We start from the raw sequence: 15,600 nt of genomic DNA on the forward strand, positions 1-15,600 counted from the left end.
AAGGAAGGAAGGAAGGAAGGAAGGAAGGAAGGAAGGAAAGAAGGAAGAAAGGAGGAAGGAAGGAAGGAAGGGAGGGAGGATCCGTCTTCTATTTTTTTGATTTTTTTTTTTTGTCTGAAAATCTGTGTTTACATTTCTTTTTGGTCTTCACTCCTGCTTCTTCCATTTTCTTTTATGCCTCGTAAAAACCTGACCGTGAACAGGAAAACAAGAAAATAATGCCTCGTAACTTAAGCATAGCCAATTTAAATTCGTTGGTGTTAGGGAGGAGTAAGAATTAGTTCACTACATTTTTTTTTAAAAAAAGCACTCATAATGGTTTGAGTTCTGTGTAGTGTGTTTTAAAAATGTTTTCAACAGAAAGAATTACACAAAGTGTAGAGGACAAGGATAAAATAACTATGCAACATTCAGTATATTGTATAAGACAAATATTTTTGGACTTGTTCACTAACTGAATGATTCAAAACTTTAAAAATGGGATTACTGGTCACAGAGAAAAATAGCCAAAAACAACAACAACAACAACAACAACAAAACAAAACAAGAACAATTCATGACTGTTTTTCAAATACATGAAAGTTATGTTTTCATTTTTATCAATACCTGATAAAGATGAAGTGAATTGCAATTCAGACATTCAGGTTTGCTACAAAGTAAACACTAATTAATTATCGTTGATTACAATCGATTGCCTGACTTTCCTGAGTGAATATACTCTCAGAGGCATGTGGTCCTGGTGGGAAGAACAGAGGACCCTCCTGTCTGCCGGGCACTTGGTGAAGTTTCACAAGCCCCGGTTTATGCAGAACTCCCAGAAACCCAGGACGAGGGTACGCTTCCCTGAGTGTTCCTGTAAGGAAACTGATGTGAAGGTGACCACTGACTGCAGACCCTGGACTGACGCATCCAAGATGAGTGAGTTCGAGAGCTCAGCCACAGCCCTGTTCGGGCACAGCCAATGCCGTGTCACATGCTGAAAAATCTAGACGTCATTCCCCTTCCGCCCCCAGAAAATACTCTGCAAGTGGAAATCTAAGCACAGCTGCTGGGGGCCTGCCTGCCCCCTGTCCCTGTTCTCCCTGATCTTGGAGAGAACCTGCTGTACATTACCTGGGCCCCCGGGCCCTGCTTTCAACAGCTACTCCGGGCTGCCCCGGGTCCGTAGACCCACAGAAGGGGCGTGTTAAACAAAGCCACAGACATGGGATTGGTTCTTACATTTCCCTTAATTTGAAAATGGTGCCATTTAAAAATTTTGAGAACATGTGATTCTATATAATTTTTCGTAGACCTAAATGCAATCATATGCATCATGGTTCTTTAGTGATTTTATTTTATTATATTGTATTGTATTTTAAAGGTTTAGTTATTTATTTTTGGGAGAGACAGAGAGAGTTCCAAGCAGGCTCCACGCTGTCAGCACGGAGCCTGACATGGGGATAGAGCTCAGGCACCATGAGACCATGACCTGAGCTGAACCTATGAGTCAGACGCTTGGTTGACTGAGCCACCCAGGTGCCTCTTTAGTTAATTTTTTTTTTTTATTATTGACTTTTTTTTTTATTCCTCTCTAAGTATAACAGAAATTTCACTAACCCCATATTTTCTTAATTTTATCTTCATGTGTGTAATCACATAGGGACTATATTTTATCTCTCTGAATTTAGAATTTTCTGATAAGAAAGGAAAAATGTCTAAGGTTTGTACACACGACAAACATTAATACATTACGAAAGGAAATACTAAGTGAATGATACTGAAAATTTGTCAGACTTGGTATTCTCACGGAACTGACCGGACCTTTGAGGTTTGGAACTCAGGAGACAGAGCTCCAAGAATGTTTTCATGTAGGAACTTGGACCTCCAGGACCATGTGCATAATCTGGTTCTTAAAATAGGTGTGAGACATTTGTTTTCATTCTTCCTCAGGAAACCTGCAACCATATCATGTATTGTATCTTTCTTCCAGAAAGGTAGAACTACAAACAAAAAAAACACACCTTCTTTTACTTTCCTAATCCCGTTTGCAAAGACAGGGTATGGCATTACAGCTAGTGTCCTGGATGTGAACTTCCCTTTTTATTTATTTATTTTCTAAAGTGTTTACTTATTTTTGAGATAGAGAGCATGCAAGCAGGGGAGGGGTAGAGAGAGAGGGAGACTGAGGATCCATAGCAGGCTCTAAGCCGTCAGCAGCGAGCCTGATGCGGGGCTTGAACCCACGAACCATGAGACCGTGACCTGAGCCGAAGTTGGAGGCTCAACTGCCTGAGCTCCCCAGGCGCCCCCGGAGCTTTCTGACTGATCACAAATGCTACAGGCTTGCACAGAACTTCGTCCTGTTAATGGCTGAGTCTAAGCCTAATGAGGTGGCCCCACAGTGGACACAGACTGTGTAGGAATCTATATGGAGTCTGGACTCACTTCAGCACCGACTACTTGGGAGTTCTGTTCCAAAGTTCTGGGTGGAGTCTCTCTTTCACACCGTGAGCTAGCTAAATGTTGTAGGAGCACCCGGTGTTCCACACTTCATTGACCTACCCAAATCAGACATGTAGGAGGTACATATTATCAAGAACTGGGGAAGAAGAGATCAAGCACAATGGGGGCGCTGGCGTGAGACACAGCCTGCCAAACTTTCTGTGGACCACGTGAGACAAGGAATTCAAGGAACCACGTGAGACAAGAATCAGGTTACACTGCAACAGGCGCAAAGAATCCCTGACGATTTTGTTTCAAAAGTAGCTATTCTTGCTATCTTCACCTTGTTGAGTTTTACGACATTTTTTCCCTAAGGCTTCACCGCCTTTATGAGCCCGTCCTCCTTGAAATCATGCTTTCCCTGGTTTTATAATAAATATGTAAACTCTGTGCAGTAGACTGTAGCTCTTAGCTCATAAATGAAGGAAACAAACAAAAAAGATAGAAAATAGGAAAACATGAGCAGAAGGCACCTTGGAGATGTTCCGGTGGTTTCCAATCCACTCAGCACTTGTAGGACGGCATTTACCAGGCATCCCCCCACCCCTTCATCACATGTACTGGGAGGAACAGCTTTCAAAATGAAGCACAAATTGAGAGTTCTATACCGCAAAAGACAGCGCCCAGAGAATGAGAAGATAAGCCAGAGTGGCAGAAAATAATAGCAAAGGAGATGACTGATAAAGGACTATTAATCCAAAATAGACAAAGAGCTCTTAAAACTTTGGAAGAAAACAAGAAATCCATATGAAAAATGGGCCAAAGACCTTCACTGATGCCTCCCAAAGAAGATATACAGCGGGAAAAAGCACATGAAAAGATGCCCCAAATCCTAGGTCATCAGGGAAACGCCCCACCTGCTAGGTCATCAGGGAAATGCCCCACATCATGTCACATCATAGGTCATCAGGGAAACACCCCACATCCTATATCATCAGGGAAACGCCCCCCATCCTAGGTCATCAGGGAAACGTCCCACGTCCTACGTCATCAGGGAAATGCAAATTAAAGCAACAAGGAGAACTACTATCCACCTGTGAGAATGTCCAAAATTCAGAATACAGAATTCAGAATACAGACATCGCTAAAATACCGACAGGGATGTGGAACAATAGTGACTCTCACTCCTTGCTGGAGGGAACGCAAAATGGCGCCCCCCACTTTGGAAGACACGGTGGTGCTTTCTGACAACATTAAATATGCTCTTACCATACATCTGACAATCATACTCCTTGGTATTTATCGAAAGGAGTTGAAAACTCATGTCCGCACAAAAATCTCTATATGGATGTTTATAGCAGCTTTATTTGTCATCACCAGAACTTGAAGCGACCAAGATGCCTTTCAGGAGGTAATGGATAAATAAACTGTGGTCCATCCCGACAATGACACGTCATTCAGCGCGAGAAAGAAATGAGTTGTCCAGCCATGAAAAGATATGGAGGAACCTTCAGTGCATATCGCCAAGTGAAAGCAGGCCGTCTGAGAAGGCTACATACACCCTGTGTGATTCCAACTATGTGACCTTCTGGAAAAGGCAAAACTATGGAGACACTGAAAAGATCAGTAGTGGCCAGGGGTTAGTGGGGGGAGGGACAATGAACAGGTGGAACACTGAGGATTTTTAGGGCAGTTCAGCTATTTGTATGACATTGTCAGGGTGCATACGTGTCATTACGCATTGTCCGAACCCATAGACTGTACGACACGACCAGTGAACCCGGGTGCGAATGGACTCTGGGTGGTGAGATGTGTTACTGTGGATTCGCCGATTGTAACGAATGCACCATCTGGTGGGGAACGTCAACAATGGGGGACACTGTGCACATGTGGGCAAGGGATGCCTGGGAAATCTACGTCTTCTCAATTTTTCTGTGAACCTTAAAGCTTTTTTGTCTATGCTATAAAAAATAACGTCCCCTGAAAAACCAAGTACATTCCTATTTTTTGAGGAAATGGAGAACGGTAAGGAGAGGCAAAATCAATGCTGAAGAGGTCAGTACATATCCCAGTGCTACGCTGGGCCCTAGGCTTCCAAAGGACCTTCAGCATGGTATCGAAAACCCTGAAAACCGTGAATAAATGGCAGCATTTGATCTCCACTCCTCTTCTTCGGTAGAAGTTAGAGAAAAGTGGAATACAGTCCCCCCGCCAAAAAAAAGGTTTGAGGAGGAAAATCCCACCATCCTGAGTTCATCCCATCTGCCATCTGGCAGGCATATATTCCATGTCACATGGATGACGTCTCAGCAGCTGTGGGTGACATTCTGCCCACCTAATCAGCGAGCGCCTCCGGTCTTCGTTGTCATCGACTCCAAGGTAGGAGTGACTTTACCCACCTCTCTGCTGGCAGAGCGGAGCACAGCGTTTGGAACAGAGCACGTGCTTAGTGAGTGTTAAACGAAGTTGAATGGGAGGGCTTTGGGGGAGCAGGCACGTGGCGTGTTTGGATGTCCCTAAGACATCAGAGGCACAGTCACGCCGTGCCCCCGTGTCCAGACAAACCGGACCGACCCTTCCGGGCATTCGTGCGTGATCGTGGCTGCGGCCGTGCCGTGTTCCCGTCGCCCAGGTGGAGAAGAGAACGGGATCCAAGCGGCCTCGTCTCCTAGACCCCCGCGGCCGCCGAGCCGGCGCAGACGCCCACAGCTCTGTCTTCCCGCCACTGCCCACACCCCCCGTTTCTTGCACATCTGCAGCCCTCACGCTCCCCGGCGAGAGGCGACGGTGGTCCCCTCAGCTGTGTTTGGAGCGGCGTTTGGAAGCACTCGGGGTGCGCCAAACCATCCCGGCGCTCAACGCAAAAACGCGAAGGGGCGAGATGCCGCGCGGGAGCCAGCTTTCTGCGCTGGTCCGTGCATTCAGAGCCGCCCTCCAAGCCCGCTCGGCCTCCTCCATGGCCCCTGGCTTCCACGACTCATAGTAATAAGAAGAATGACAAGACATAAGGTAAACGTGTTCGTTTTCAAGCTGCCCAGACCCCATCCCACGCCCAGCCACGTCATGACCGGAAACCTGCTTTGTGGGGCTGAATCTAATACTAGTGTTTAGAGGGAAGGGAGATTCGGAGCCTTCACCTCTTCTGGAGCTCGGGCCCAGCCCTCACGTATAGACTCGGACCAGAACTCTACAGTCTGGGAACCAAATCCCATCGCTGTTTTTAAAAATTGCTGGGATCCCGTTCTGCTCTCGTCTCACGTGGATGTGGCCTCCTGGGGACCCCAGTGGGGAGGTGCGCGATCGTCAGTGAGAGGAACACCCGTTGTCCGGCTCCCGTACCACGTCGCTACCGTAAACTCTCACCTTCACACCGAAGCACCAGTCACCTTCACGTGCGACACGTTCTCACGGAAAGCAATGGAGGCAGACCCTTAAATACGAGCTCAAACGTCTAGAAATGCAAAACCCCCAAGACAGCAGAAAATTCAGGTCTTAGCCTAGATCTAGGTGGTGATTTTTGAAGAAATGAATGGGTCGGGGGGGAGGAGAGAGAGAGATTTAAAAGCTGAGAACTTCCTAAATGTACCCCCAGGTCTAGAAGCTGAGTCCAAAGACACGGTACAGATGAATGAATGGGTAACGACGAAGGGAAACGGAAGAGGAGCCTACTTCAGAGTCCTAGACTGTTCCGACCGAACACCCGGCCAGTCTTCACCATCATTCTCCCAACTGTCTCCCCCCACCGCCCCGCCCGCCCCCCAGCAGTGAAAGCACCTGCGGAGTCCTGTCCTTGAAGCATCACACACACGGGTGCTTTGGGGTGTTCATCAGCCCGCTGACCTCAGCCTGCAGGGCTCGTTTCGGGAGCCCTCCCCCACCTCCGGGAGCCCTCCCCCCTCCCTCCCCAACTCGTTCCCGCCCCACCCCCACCTCGACACGTGGGCAGGGCGCTACTCCACTGGCCGTTGCTCCGACACTGGGCCCGAGAGGCGCCCTGCAGCAGATAGCCCGTGTTGCAGGTGAAGTTCACGACGTCGTTCAGGTTGAACTCGCTGCCGTTGGTGAAGCCGTGGGCAGGGTTCCCGGGGTGGCCGCAGGTGATGGCTGCGTAGGAAGACAGGTCCACAGCAGTGTCAGAAAACAACCAGGTCGTCACCCCCCCTTGGAACACCTCATTGAGACCTTTACGGGCGTGCCCACGTATGGACTCAAAGCCGGCTGTCAGATACCTTACAGGCTGTATTTACACTTGGAAGGGAAAAGGGTGACAAAGAACCATAAGCAGACCTACATGTGTTTATTATAATTATGGACAATAACCTACACCTGGGAGATGTACTTTCTTCGTCTTACTAATTATTCTTATGTCACGACAGAACGTCAAATAACTCTATAATAAAGCAGTGAACAACGAGAGGGGGTAAAATTCTTACACGAATTACGAGTTTTGAATATCTTCCCCTTAGAAAACACCAGCTAGTTTCGTGGAACTCTCATTTTGAAACATTACAGGGACTTGGCTGATAAACTGAATATACATCATTTTTTCCAATATCAATTTAAACATCAGGAAAGTAGCAAAATAAGTGTGCATGCTCAAACAGTATTTTCTTTGACAGTCCCCATTGTACGATCTTTAGAAAGGTAGTGAACTGTCATTAATGTCATGCCCTAAATAACAGCAATACAAATCCCAAAGATATCCTTCAGAAGCCCTTTCAAAAGAAACACACTACAGTCATAAAACTGGTGTTTTCCTCCTCATTTATCTTGTCAACGGTTCTTTCTTCTAAGTAAAGCTTTCGCCCCTGAACTCTGCCCATTTACCACCGCACTTTCCTAGATGATACCTGTCATTATCTATGGCTGCATCAACATTTCCTCTGTATAATTCGCAGGAAAATAAAGAATATACTAGGCGAAAAAGACTATTGGTGTAAAACAAATTTTGCAATAGAGAGTACAATGTCTTCTAAAAACACTAGTTGGTAGTTATCTTGCATGTTATAAAGTTTGAGGACAATCATTCCGTGAGATTCTACCTCTTTCTTTTAAAGGAAGGACTGCTGGCAAAACTCTGGATTCTTGTTGAAAGAAAAGATACGAAACAACACGGAAGATCAGGGGTGTGTAGCTATGCGGGGGACTCCGGAAAGTCAACCTGCGGACAGACTCCGTGCCTTTGCCCTCCTTCTGTTTCCACCCTGTTTACCCTGTGATGAAATCAGGTAAATGAGTGCACGACATCGCTCGTCCTGGGATCTACCTGTCTGAGAGGAGTTAAGGAGCACGTTCCCTGCGGACCAGCCTCTGGAGGTGCTGGAAGGGAACAGAGGGGGAGGTGGATTGGAAAGGAAGGGAGGAGCCCTGCCTGTAGCGTCTCTCTCAACACAGGTGAAGGGACGCGTCTCCATTCTGTCTCACTCTGGAGGTTACACACGTCTGTGCTAAGACTTCCTCCCAAGAGAAAAGGTGACCAAAGGAAGCACGTGCTGAAATGCGTTCACGTTGTACTTACGGACACAGACGGGGGTCTGTCCGGACCACTTGTGGTCTTGCAGGCAGATTCGAACGGAAGTTCCAACCAGCCTGAAGCCAGGATTGCACTGATAAACCACAGTGTCCCGGTAGCTGAAGCCGTCTCCGCTGATATGACCGTTCACGATCGGGTCCGGGGAACCGCAGTGGCCAGCTGCAGACACGAGTAAAACCGATAAACGTTTTGCAGAATCAGTCTCTGAAAAAAGTACTGCATTCACAGCCTGTTTACCTTTACCGTCAAGTGCATAACGTGTTGGAATTTTTCCCATTTATACACAGGATTTTATATAATTTTTTTGCTTTGTCACATTTATTGTTCTCAACAATTGTGGGTATCGAGTCATATTTCAAATATGAAATTGCTAACACAGAGGAATTGCTAATGAAGTTATTTCCCCGATTATGGTTTCCCCATGTATTTTCCTTACTTGTTTCTCTTACCGAGATTTTATGTTGTTACCGCTTTTCCAAATAAAAGCCAGGAAAGGGGAAGAGACACTTGGGATTAGTATTGATATGTTTTGTGACATGTTGACCATGGGAGGTAAGGATTTCCAGTGTGAGAGAGTAGATTGTGGAACTATTTGTGAAATATCAAGATAAATATCAGAAAATATGCTTAATTTCTTTTTTTATGTTATTTATTTGGGGGGGCAGAGAGAGAGAGAGAGAGAGAGAGAGAGAGAGAGAGAGAGAATCGCAAGCAGGCTCCGCACCATCAGCGTTGAACCCGGTGAGGGGCTAGAACTCATGAACCGCGAGATCATGACCTGAGCTGAAATCAAGAGTCAGATGTTTAATGGACTGAGCCACCCAGGCGCCCCAGAAAATACGTTCAGTTGCAAACATGTGCATTTGGTTAGGTTTGAACCAGTGTCTAGGTGGAACCGGCTTGTAGTCACTTGGAAGAAGAGTCTAGTATTCAGGGGACGGATGTTCTGAGGACAGAGCAGGTGTAGGTGAAGCAGGATTATGGATGTTAGCTGACGCTCCCTGAGCTTGCCCGGGGGAAGTGTGTGGGGCCAGGAAAAGAAAAGGCAGGAAAGTGCCATCAGGACGGACATTCACACTGAAGGAGAGGTGAAAAGCGATGGTGGGAAGGAATCTGAAATTCGAGAAGGTCGTTAATTGGCCCACGTTGTCCAACAGGCTCCAGTAACAGAGAGCGTCCGTGTGCAGAAGGAAGTAAGGGGCGCTCCGTTCTCTGTGAGCAGAAGGCTGGGACAGTGTGACGACGACCCTTGGCTTGACTGCACTTCCGGCAGCTCCCGAGCCTTCTCACCCACGCCCCTTCGTGTAAAGTCCAGTGTTGGCAAAAACTGTGCGAGGTCAGTTCAGTGAGGGGCCCCCGCCCCCCCGCTGTCTGATGGGTTTCCATCCCCCACCACCCCCGGGCGAGCTCTGTCCCCCTGGCCTGCCTTCAGCACCATACTGCTAGGTCAGGTTCGCCGGAGCCCCCCTTACCCCGATGTGCCCTCTTGGCGACCCCCGCCCGGGACCGCTCCTCTCCGGGACTGTGACCCCCACTCCCAATGCAGCACAGATGAGCGCCACCTCTCTCCCCCTCTGGAAAATCCCAATGCAGTGACCCCACACCTAGCATGATGGTACCACACACAGTCTGCCTTCCCATCCTTAACAAGCGTCCTTCACACTTTTTCCCCTGTAAGAACCACACGGTGCCATGTGGCACAGAGGGAACTTGGAAGAGGGGGGCTCGGTGTGGCTGTTCCGCTCTCCACCTGCCTTCCTGCGCTCTCCCCTTCCCTTCTGCTCCATTCTCCTTCCCCTCACCTGGTCCCCTCCTCCCCTCCCCTCCTCACCTCTCCCTTCCTCTCCTATGCAAAGAACGGCTAATCAACAAAACAGGAAGCATTAGGAGTACCTGACATTCCAAGGATCCGTGTTACACGTGGGTTTGGGATGCATATGAAGAAAAAGGCGTTCACCACAAGTTCCTAAATGACCCATACAAACCTCAAAGCTGATGTGGATAGGGAGGGACAGGCGGGAGTAGAGACAGAGTATTTTTTTAAATGTATAATTATTTATTTTGAGAGACAGAGATTGGGGAGAGAGAGAGAGAGAGAGAGAGAGAGGGACTGAAACTCTAAGCAGGCTCTGTGCTCAGCTTGGATCCTGACTCGGGGCTCGATCCCACGAACATGAGACCGTGACCTTTCCTGACATCGAGAGTTGCACGCTTAACTGATCGAGCCACCCAGGCGCCCCCAAGCAGAGTGTTTTGATGTTGACTCCCCCTGTTCATTTATTTCCCAAATAGAGCACACAGCTGTCAAAGCTTTACACAAAGCAGACCACCTCCAAGGTGGAGAAAGTTGTCAAATCGTTGCCATGCAACAATTGGTGCTAACTTCATCATTCTGAAGAATTTAAAATAATAATCTATGTTTCTGCTTCTGACAGCGTTTACCGGCGCTGTGTCCTCCTGGGTTTTGCACTAAGTGTATTATCGGCAAGGTGACTTTGCAGCACGGAGAGGGAACAGACCCGATCGATGGCCGGGTATCCCTGCTCGAACAACGTTTATAAGAAGTCGGGCCAAAAAAGTCATGCTAGATTTGGTCGATTCTTTGTCGCCTCGACAGGTTTTTCCCATTCGGCCAGATCGATTAAGTCGATCCTGGCAAGAGGCCCGATCACCTCCCCCAAACCGAGACCTGATGCGTGCAGAGAACTCAGAGGAGGAAGGATGTGCTCCACGGGTTGAAGAATGAGCCTCTGAAGCTGGGAATGTTATCACAGAACGCTGACCTTGGCTCCACAAGCCTTCTGCCACTCGAGAGGGCATCACATGCAAAGTGTGCCCTGTTAGGCGGGAGACGGGGCCATTTTCCAATCCGGGTGACAACGACTAGTAAAAGAGCCAGACCAGGGGCAGCACACAGGCTTGGCACAGAGGTCCCACAGAGAGCCCAGCCACTTTTGAGGTGACCATTAAAACATGTACTTTCTAGAAACATGTACAACAACACAATCCAATTTTCAAAGAGGGAGCGGGCCACCTAACTCCCGGTTGTTGTTCTAGGAAAATGCCAAGCGCTTTGGGGGTTATTTCTGAAGCGTCTGACTTTGGCTCAGGTTGTAATCTCATGGTCCGTGGGTTCGAGCCACTCCATGAGAAGGGACTTGGGGCGCAGGGCAACTGGGATGCGAAAGGGGGGTGCGTAGCGATGGGAAAGCCTCCACCATGTATAGGATCTGCTTGGTCTCACCCTTGACTCGGACAAACGTCCCTGGCCAGACTCACTCTGAGACCTTAATAAACATTTTCTCTTTCGTAATGGGGTTTTTGTAACAGCACATAGTTTGAGTCTGCGCTGTCTTCTGGAACCCTGGGACAGAGCTACTCTTAATGGTCAGGAAGGTATCTGTATACTTTCGATGTTGAAGGGACAAGATGACAGCCACATGTGGAAGCAGCAATTCCCAATGGCGCCTCTTCCCTGACATGTGGTCATTTCAGTTCTTTTGAGGATCTGGCCTTCAACACGAAAAGGACACAGAGGATGTCCTTCCAAAGCACTTCATTTTGGCTCAGGGCCTGACAGGAAGAATCCATAGCATCACCTGCTGCTTCTGCGTCCTCATTTGAATACATGTCGACCATGTGACTTCCTGATTTGAAGCTAACACCTACCAATCTGACCTTCACTTATATGAATTTCCTGCCCATGCGTTAAAATGTTTTTAAAACATTCAAAGTCTTAAACCAATTACAAGCCATTCACAAATACAGAATATTCACACAATTTCACTTAAGAGTATTTAACCAGAATGTTGACAGTATGTAAAAATATCATGGGCAGGGGGGAATCTGTGTTAGGTAGAATTTGAGCTCAATATACTCAGAAATCTCTTTCAAATGTAAGAGTCTATTACTTTATGACAATATTGTGCTATGTCTTTTATGAGTTTCTTTATCCTTGATGTAGCCACGTTTTGTGTTCGATACACTATGTAGGAAGTGTTTCTCTTTATCTATCATACAGTGCTTTGTAATTATCTTCATGCTTCTGTCCAGTGGCTAAAATGTATGTCACCCATTAAATCCCTGTGACAGTGGACAGTGAGGTCCTTTCCATTTTGAAAGTATATCCAAATCCATTACCTGCTAGGCGATCTGACAGTAATTTAATGATGATTTCCTACTGGCCAGCAATGTTCTTGGGGTATGGGATTGCACAGAAAATAAGATCCAACCACAGAGAGTGAAAAAGCGATGGGGAGGTCTAATTCGGAAGGGCCTGAAGGTGTGTGCATCCACGGGAATGGGGGAGCAGGGCGGGACATGCAGCCAAGAGCGGACACTGGAGACCCTAAAACAGGCAACATGACCACGGTGTTATAGAACCACATTATCCATTTACTGGAAGGGCATCCACTTTTATCTGCTTATAACTGTACATACTGTTCTTTACTTCATGCGTCTTCCACTACTTGGATGGGTTTCGCTACTACAATTCTGCTAAGTATAAGCGATAGCAAAGGATAAGAAAATCTATTAACTACAAAATAAAAAAAAAAGAAATTCAAACCAAAGTATCAACTAATTAAAACGATGTGAGTATATAGTGGGTCCTAGATCCTACTTTTTGTTGTTGTTGTTTGTTTGCTCCTTTGTTCTTTGTTAACATTTGGCTTCCGCTTAAACACAGATCACTCACTGTTTTCTACAGGCAATTCTGCAGCCAATAGAATCACACCAGGAACTCAGTTCTTGAGAAATATCAGCTGGAAATGCTTTCAGTAAAGTGTGGAAAGAAAATCTGGGAGTGACAAGCATGCGGGCTGCTTTATTTCTGGATCAATCCTACCTGTGAGTTTAGTAATCTGCCACTAAGCGGAACCCGAGAGCACCGACTAGGGCTCGGGAACGAGGCAGAGTGGTAAAAACTGTCACTCTACGGGATTTTTAATTGTGTAGCCAGCTAGATAGGTATAGGAATATCTCCTACAGGAATTGCAAATTTCCTTTTACTTCAAGTATGAATGACCAAATCTATTTCTTCCACGGTTCTGGAACGTTACATTTTCTACCTTTTTTCCAAGTGCAGAATCAGTATGTCTGCACTGCGGGAAACCCCCCAACTCTTATAACTGGTTTTGAATCAGTAGCTGAATTAGGAACTCAGTGCCAGTGTGGGTGCTGCCCAGTGTCGGGCGGATGGTTCTCTGGAGCCCACAGGCTACACCATGAGTGAACATCATTCTATTGGCCTATGAAGACCACTGAAGGGTAGAACAGGGACCCTTCAGAATTTCCAGAACAACCGAGATTTCATTTGTGCTGCAGTGGAATAGGCCAGGTCATAGCCACCTGGATGTATCACCTCCTTTGCCAGGTAATTGCTTTGTGCTACAGGCTTTGAAAATTCCTGGCTTATAGTTTATGCTATTCTGTATATATTGAAGGCTGCATTATTGTTTCCATTCATAAACTGTTACTATATTGCACTTAGAATGCTCCAGATAAAAAAAAGAGACTGTCTTTTGATAATCTTTCTCTAAAATTGGGTTAGGAGGGATAAAATTTACCCAAGAAGTTTTTTTTTTTTTTTTTTTAATGTTTATTTGTTTTTGAGAGAGAGAGAGACAGAGTGCAAGCAGGGGAGGGGCAGAGTAAGAGGGCGACGGAATCTGGAGCAGGCTCCAGGTTCCCAGCTGTCAGCACAGGGCCCGACATGGGACTCGAACCCACGGACCATGAGATCACAACCTGAGCCAAAGTCAGACGCTTAACGGACTTAACCAACCTTGGTGCCCTGCCCAAGACATTTAACTAAAAAGAGATGGGTAGGAAGGTAGACTGAAAGCTGGAAACAAGTGGGGGGGGGGAGGAGGAATGCCCTGAGGCCAGGAAGGGGTGTCCTGGTTTCTTGGATTCCCCCTGGGTCAAGGGTTCCCTGCAAACTTGCCGGAGGCAGGATCGGAGGGGCTGGGACGCGGCTGGGATCCCTGGGGAGCCCAGGCTGCTGTCTGCAGTCTTGGGGGTCAGCAGGGTGATCACCCACCACACGGCCAGCAAGTGGGGACCAGGCAGGTCAGCGATGCAGGCTTCACCCACTACTGCAGGACTCAGAGCAGGACAGGCTCCTCCAAGCAGCTCTTTCTAGATCCATCTAAACCCCATGTCTTAGCAGGTGTGGTCTAACATTTCTGAGAGGACACAGGTGCTTTCCTGAACGTGTTTCTGGTAGAGTGAATTATTGTGAAAACTTGTTGTCGAATGAACCGGATTCCTCCAGCACTTGTAAGGATGCTATCCGTGCTTTCTGGAATGCTCTATTTTAGAGCAGGAACCTTATCCATTCATAGGATGTGAGCAATATTTAGAGTAGCTTCCTACAGTGTTTCTCTATTTGTTTCTCATTCTGTGAGGAGCCATGCAGTCCACAGTCCTTTGAAAACACACTGATTTCTACTGGTGACTTTTCTGAGTGACTGACCCAGGGTGTCATATGTCAGCTGGCAGATATACCTTAATATCCCAACACATGCAAACGCTGAACACTTCCAACTTTCAAGTTACAGTAAAACCTTGGTTTGTGAGCATAATTTGTTCTGGAAACATGCTGGTCGTCCAAAGCATTCGTATATCAAAGTGGATTTCCGGAACCATTGGCTCAGTTGTGATCGTGTGACATTGGGCGTCACCTACGACTCGTATCGCAAGACATCGCTCGTGTATCAAGTTGAAATTTACTAGAAATGTTTGCTCATCTTGTGGAACCTTCGCAGAACAAGTTGCTCAGAATCCAAGGTTTTAATGTACTTTCAAGTAATGCGTGTTAGAGTGTCTTACAATTATGTGTACTTGTACGATTTTAGAAATGAATTCGGTGATTTGGAAATGTAAATAAGCTCCGTTTTCGCCCATATTCCATAGAAACGCACTTCACCAGTAGAGATGCTGGGCATGCTATCTCCCACGTTATAGGTGTGCACTCTATGGACCCAGAGCCCTGCATCCCTTGGTGTGGAATCCGTGCCATTAAACGGAACTGTATACCTGGATCTCTCTCCTATCATCAGGTCACACTCTCACACACACACACACAGTCCTCCCCAACCTGAGAGTTCACTACTGTAAGGTCACCTTTTCACTGCATTGGTTTGTGTCTGTACAAATACCAATATTGATCTGGGGATTAAAACGGAATACATTTACACATTTTCAGAAAATCTACAAACCAAATATTCAACCTTCATATTTGCTTTGTGATTATTGGTACTTATTGCTGAAAATAAAATAATAATCATTATAAATGCCCAGTACCTGCGTAAGAATTAGAAATGCAGTTTGTTCCATTGTTTCCATGCTGGGCAGTAACACTGGCTTTGCGCTAAAGGCAAGGTTATTTGGCAGTGGATTCCAAAGCCAATTGATAAACTCTTCTTGAGTATTAACAAACAGTCACAAAATGTCAGACGGTTCAGATTCTTACATGCAGAGAAACTCGTTGGCATTAAACACCATTGGATGCATTTGAATCTTCAGATCTGTACGTATTAAAGGAACACGTCTGAGTGCTGAGAGACAAGACTTTGATCTTCCACAAGTGTGATTTCTAGGGGCAGTGCTCAGCAACTTTGCCTAAGTCTGAGAAAATG

At 46.7% G+C, this 15,600-nt stretch overlaps 1 protein-coding gene across 1 annotated transcript in view; it reads right to left on the bottom strand.

Moving 5' to 3' along the window:
- CSMD1 (CUB and Sushi multiple domains 1) overlaps positions 1-15,600 on the bottom strand; it is a 1,645,367-nt gene that overhangs the window by 52,612 nt on the left and 1,577,155 nt on the right. The window contains exons 52-53 of the mRNA XM_040490416.1: positions 7,943-8,116; positions 6,355-6,528 (exon numbers count right to left, since the gene is read on the bottom strand). Coding sequence (XP_040346350.1) covers positions 6,355-6,528; positions 7,943-8,116 — 348 coding nt within the window. The remainder of the gene's footprint in view (positions 1-6,354; positions 6,529-7,942; positions 8,117-15,600) is intronic.

The sequence above is a fragment of the Herpailurus yagouaroundi genome, unplaced genomic scaffold (genome assembly GCF_014898765.1).
Source record: "Herpailurus yagouaroundi ecotype Mexico unplaced genomic scaffold, PumYag 181, whole genome shotgun sequence".
Classification (NCBI taxonomy): domain Eukaryota; kingdom Metazoa; phylum Chordata; class Mammalia; order Carnivora; family Felidae; genus Herpailurus; species Herpailurus yagouaroundi.